The sequence below is a fragment of the Lipotes vexillifer genome, unplaced genomic scaffold (genome assembly GCF_000442215.2).
Source record: "Lipotes vexillifer unplaced genomic scaffold, Lipotes_vexillifer_v1.1 scaffold1093, whole genome shotgun sequence".
Classification (NCBI taxonomy): Eukaryota; Metazoa; Chordata; class Mammalia; order Artiodactyla; family Lipotidae; genus Lipotes; species Lipotes vexillifer.
In genome coordinates this window covers 1,560,717-1,566,506 of record NW_006774793.1, presented here as the reverse complement: position 1 = coordinate 1,566,506, position 5,790 = coordinate 1,560,717, and the positions used below count along the sequence as shown (strand labels likewise).

At 53.5% G+C, this 5,790-nt stretch overlaps 1 protein-coding gene across 1 annotated transcript in view; it reads right to left on the bottom strand.

Annotated features, from left to right (window-relative positions):
* Window positions 1-1,164: 1,164 nt before the first annotated feature.
* Window positions 1,165-5,790, bottom strand: part of IL25 (interleukin 25) — an 11,196-nt gene continuing 6,570 nt past the window's right edge. The window contains exons 2-4 of the mRNA XM_007449575.1: window positions 4,756-4,891; window positions 3,169-3,413; window positions 1,165-1,192 (exon numbers count right to left, since the gene is read on the bottom strand). Coding sequence (XP_007449637.1) covers window positions 1,165-1,192; window positions 3,169-3,413; window positions 4,756-4,836 — 354 coding nt within the window. The 5' untranslated portion in view covers window positions 4,837-4,891. The remainder of the gene's footprint in view (window positions 1,193-3,168; window positions 3,414-4,755; window positions 4,892-5,790) is intronic.

Below are 5,790 nucleotides of genomic sequence, written 5' to 3'. Positions count from 1 at the left end.
AAAGAGGAAAATGAAAAACTGACGGGATGGGGGAAGCAGAGAGGAGGAGCAGGAAGGCACTGCGAGAAAACTGAAAGTGAAGCAGGCAGGGCTGCTGTGGGACCCTGGAGAAGGCGGCTGCCCAGAAGGGCCTGCACCCAGCTGCCCAGAGGGCTCAGCTGCTGCGTGCACTGCCCCCCAGGCAGCACATGGGAGGGGAGGCGCGGGCAAGGGGGGAGTGGTCAACCCTCCCCTTACTTGGAGCCCAACCCTGCCTCCCGCAGAGGGGAGAAGCGGTGGGGGGCGGGGGGAGATCCGCGGAGAAACCAGGATGAGCTGGGAGGTGAGCTGAGAAATGGGCTGGCCTAGGAGCTCCCAAGGACCCAAGCCTGAGGAAGTTTGTGGCCCTCTTCCCTAACCTTAACCCTCTTCCTCACCATCCTTTCTCCCTTTTCCTTTTAGGGAGGGTGGGAGCTGGAGCCCAGCCCAGGCAGCACCCCCCAGAACCAAGCAGTAGCAGCCAGAACTGAGGACAAAGGCAGATTGTTGGGGGACAAGGGGGCGCTGTGTGCCTGCTGCAGTACCTCAATGGGCCTCTGTCTCTCCAGCATGCCAGGAGGGCGGCCTGACCCCCACCCCAATGTTTAGGGCTGGGCCAGGGAGCCAGGGAAGGGGAGGGATGGGGGGGGGGCCACAGCGGAAACTCTGGAGGGCAGAGGGAGAGGGCAGTAGGTGAGGGCTGACAGTGGGGAGGAAGAGGGACCAGGCTGGGGACCACAAGATGCTCAGGCACCAAGGATGCCAAAGACAAATTAGGCCACTTTATTTATTTATTTATTTATCTTTTAACATCATTATTGGAGTATAATTGCTTTACAATGGTGTGTTAGTTTCTGCTTTATAACAAAGTGAATCAGCTATACACATACATATATATCCCACATCTCTTCCCTCTTGCGTCTCCCTCCCACCCTCCCTAACCCACTCCTCTAGGTGGTCACAAACCACCGAGCTGATCTCCCTGTGCTGTGCAGCTGCTTCCCACTAGCTATCTATTTTACGTTTGGTAGTATATAAATGTCCATGCCACTCTCTCACTTTGTCACAGCTTACCCTTCCCCCTCCCCATATCCTCAAGTCCATGCTCTAGTAGGTCTGTGTCTTTATTCCCATCTTACAGGCCACTTACAGCCAGTTCAAATCTCTGTCCAACCTGCAGGGGCGGCAAGCGTCAGGTCCTGGGGGTAAGGCTGGCCGGCAAACAGGGGACCGGCCAGGAGCAGCGAGGGCCCAGGGTGGAAATGCCAGGACTGTCGGGAGCTTGGCTTCTTATTCCAGCTCTGGTACCCTCGTGTCAGGTGGCTTTGAACAAGTCACCCCCTCTTTCCTGGGATTTATTTCCCCCAACTCTCAGTGAGGGTTGGGCATAGAAGAGTGACCTTCCAACTGGTCCCAGAGCCCTAAGGGAGGTGGGGCAGGTGAGCAGCTCCACCAGAGCCTCCACCACACCAGCCCTGCTTCAATCTGATACATACACTGGGCTCTAGCCTGAGGTTCCTTTTTGTAATTGTTATTATTTTTTAGGGTTTTTTTAAATTTTAAAGTAAAAACTGCTCTTATATCCAAGTATAAGAAAATATCAAGTGAAGGCTGACAGTCTGTCTCCCCGGTCCCCCTCCCCAGAGGAAGCCACTATCTGCCATATCCTGCCCGTCCTCCAGACACAGGCTGTGCATGTATTATAAGCACACATAAGAGTGTGTGGTAAGGCTTACTGACTTATTCTAAAAGGATTTCATGGTCCCTAAAAGGTATGAAAAGTAGGTACTCCAAAGGTGTGGGACCCCAGAAGCCCAGAGGGAAACAGCCCCTAGGTTGTAAAGCCATCCTCCAAACAGACAGGACTTTGCAAACTGGGGCTCAGCTAGTGTGGCATTTCCCAGAGTGGCATTCCCCAATAAACATGCTGCAGCAGAAGGGGTCTGTGGTCAAATGAGTCTGGGAAGCGCTGAGTTTTATGGTTTCTTCTCTGCCAACTTCTTGCCGTGAAGGTGCTGGGCACACTGGGAACCTCCAAGGAGTGGGGCCTGCAGCAGTTTTTCCCCCACTTACTTGACATCATCCTTTTTTTTTTCTGAGGAACAGCTTGTGGGACAAGTTGCAAAGAACACGCTTTTGGGGAAGGACAGCAGAGTGGTTACCGGGGGTTCACGGCCTCCCAACCAGGGGTCTAGATCCCAGCCGACTCAGCCATCCGGTACCCAGCCTCCCCAAAGGGGCTCCCACCTCTTTAGATTTAGCCCAGAACCTAGCCAGCCTTCTGAGACCACTTCAAAGCATAGTGACCTACAGTCTCCACCCCGGATCCAGTCTCAATCAAGGCTGACCCCTCCCTACCCACTGACTTTCTCCATCCATCCTCAAAGCCAAGGCTAAGCCAGAACTAGACTTACAGAGAGTGGGAACACAGACACCCCATGAGGACACAAGACTGCAAAAGAAATATGTTTGGGATCCCTAAGGCACGAATTTTTAATATTTTTATTAATTGTCCCAATTTCAGGGCTTCCTAATATTTTTTTTACATCATGACAAAAATAGAGGATTATGTGTGCGGCACACAGCAAAAGAATAAGACTGCTCATGATCAAAGATAACCAGCCTGGGGCTTCAACCACCCAGCTGCCCCCACCAGAGCAGAGGGAGGGTATAATTATAACCTATTCACGGCTCAGGGCAGTAGCATTTGGGATTGGGCTGCTTCGTGCCTGTATTGTATATTATTCTCTGATATTTTAGTTAGAAAAACACAGCCATTGTAGGGGAAGGAGAAGGAGGAAGAGGAGGCAGGGAAGAAATAGAGGAAGAAGAAGAAAGGAAGAAACCAACCTTTTCTGTACCAAGTACAGATTTTTCATATATTTCCTATGATCTGCACCATTAGCCTATGGAATATTATTTCATTTTACAGATGAAAAGAACTAAGCTTTGAACACTTGAGTGATTGGCCCAAGGTCACCCAATAAGAGTCAGAGCTAGGCCTTGTCTAATACCCAGACTTGATAACCTCCCTGAGGTAAAAGGGGGCAGGTAGGCTGGAATTGTCTGGAACTCCCCTGGTCCCTCGCACACACGCTGACCAAGCACATGAGCAGGTGTTCCGGAAGGGATGGGGGCCAGCAGACTCACTCGTATCTCCAGGGGGCGATGGACCGGCTGTTGAGGGGTCCGTCTTCACTGGCCTTGCAGGATTCCGGGTGGTGGGCAAGGCTGGTGGTCTCTGGGGGAGGCATGAGCACAGTGTTGCCCTTCAGCCACTCCTCAGTGGGGTTCTGTCCTTTGCTGGGGCAGCAGCTGGGCCAGTGGGCACAGCCCTTCTGGAGCCACAAATGGAGGGTGTGGGTTCCCAAGACCATTGCCAAAAATGCAACCGCCTATAGGAAAAAGCCAGTGAGAATACTGCTTCCACCTAGTCCGGGTGCCCCCTCCCACAGCGGTTCCCTGAGCTCCTGGATTCATGCCGCATCCGGTCCCCAGCCCCAAACCTGAGAGCTTCCTCCACCCTAGCCATATCTCTGCTCCTGCCCTGCTCAGCACATCCCAGCCAGGCTCCTGCGCACTCACCTGGTACCTGCCGGATGCTGCTTGCCCAGCCTGGGTGCCACGCTGGCTGACAGCAGGGCCTTGTGGAAGCAGGTTGACTGGAGTTTAGGAGCCCTGGTTTTATCTGCAGCAAACCCGTTTTGTTTATTCAAATTTTTTTCCACTACCTTTTGGAGTGTGTGACCTGAGATTAAAAAACAAAACAAGGGCTTCCCTGGTGGCGCAGTGGTTGAGAGTTCACCTGCCGATGCAGGGGACACAGGTTCGTGCCCCGGTCCGGGAAGATCCCACATGCTGTGGAGCGGCTGGGCCCGTGAGCCATGGCCGCTGGGCCTGCGCGTCCGGAGCCTGTGCTCCGCAACGGGAGAGGCCACAACAGTGAGAGGCCCGCGTACCGCAAAAAAAAACAAAAAACAAAAAAAACGAAAAACCCAAAAAACTTGCAAATGTTTTCAAAAGCTGATTTAAATGCTAGACTCACGGAAGTTGTGATTAACATGATTGTAAGCCCGATGACCTATTGGGTAAACTTTGTTCTTTATACTTTTCCAGGCATGGGTCAAAGCAACAGTATCCTGCTATTCTATGCTGTTGAGAACAGGCATTATTGGAATTTCCCTGGTTCGCTTGGTACCCAAAATTAGGGAACACCATCCTGGTCTCTCTCCAAGAGGCCTCGTTTCTATGATCCCTGCTGCTACCACCCATGGTCTTGTCTCTTCTCTTCCCTTTCTTCTCAGATGTCCTCCTGATCACAGACCTTAGTGAACATTTCCCTCTATCTCCTTGTTCTCTGACCCCTTCTGTTATCTGGCTGCTTCCTCATCTTCGATGACCCCAACTTCTATGACCACAATCATCTATGACTTCTCCTCATTGTCCGTTACCCTCTCCCTAACTTCTACCCACCATCCCCGGGGGCCACCCCGCCCCCCCATCCCTGCGCGTTCCCTGACCGGCTTCGGGCTAGGGGTACAGGCCTAACCCCACAGGCTGCCGGGAAGGCCTGGAGCCATCAGTTTGTTGGCTGCATGTGCAGGGCCTGATGGAAGAAGGGGTGGTTGACTGAATGAGAAGGCAGAGCCAGGAAGAGGAGGGGCAAGGTGACAGCCTCATCTAAGAGGCAACAGGAACACCCAGCTCCCAGATCTGCCTGCCCCCACCCCTACTCACTGGGCCTCGTGCATGAGGACCACGGCAGGGGGAGCTGCCACTCTCAGGCCAGGGGGTGAGCCCATTCAGTCTCAGCTCCATGGACCACTGTTGGCCAGGAGTAGGTATGTGCGCCCTGGCAAGGCTCCAGCTGGGCCTGGCCCCAAAGACTCAGGTCAGCCAGGGGCCACCCCATCTGGGGGCTCTTTGCCTCCTTCCCCCCCACCCTTTTCTCTTCATCCTTGTCCATCAACCCCCTTCATTCCACACACCCACAACGCCACCCCGCCCCACGCCAACACACTCATACACAGACATTGTCTCTAGAATGACGTTTCCTGATTTGCATGTGCTTTCCCTTAGAAAATACCCCACTGGTAACCAAGAACTCAGGAAATAAACAAAGGGAACCAGGAATAAGTTAAATGGCAGAGTGAGAAGGAATCCTTCGAATGCTTTAGGGCAAAGCAGAGGAGTGCTGAGGTCGGGGGCATTCTGAAGTGGGAGAAGCTGCTCTGGTGAGTTTTCAGGGTCCTGGAAGCAGAGGTGGGGTGAGGGCTTAGGGGAGACAGGTGGTGGCTGAGACAGCATGGGCACTTAGGAAGAGCACTGAGGCCAGGAATACATCACCCCACTCCCACTGGCCCACTTTCTGCCCCTGTGCTCCCAGGCACGCTCTCACTTCCATCCGCCCCTCAGCTCCTGAGCATCATGTGCCAGGACGGTGCCAAGCCCTGCACATGCATCAGCTCATTTCACCCTTATAATAAATCTATGAGATGAAAACTACTGTCTCCATATTAAGATGAAGAACTGAGACCCAAAGAAACTGAGTAACCTCATCAAGGTCACACAGTTAGGAAGAAGCAGGGCTGGCTTCCCACCCCAGCCCTGATCAGCTCCAAAGCTAAGCTCCTGGCATGGAGATGCCACACTGTGCTGACCCCTGGTTGGCTGCAGATGGAAGGGAAGCCCCCCTGTAAGGGCTTTCCTACTCACCCGGGCATGGGCTGGGACAGGTCTCACCTGCCCCTGCCCCAGGCCACAGGGCATTCC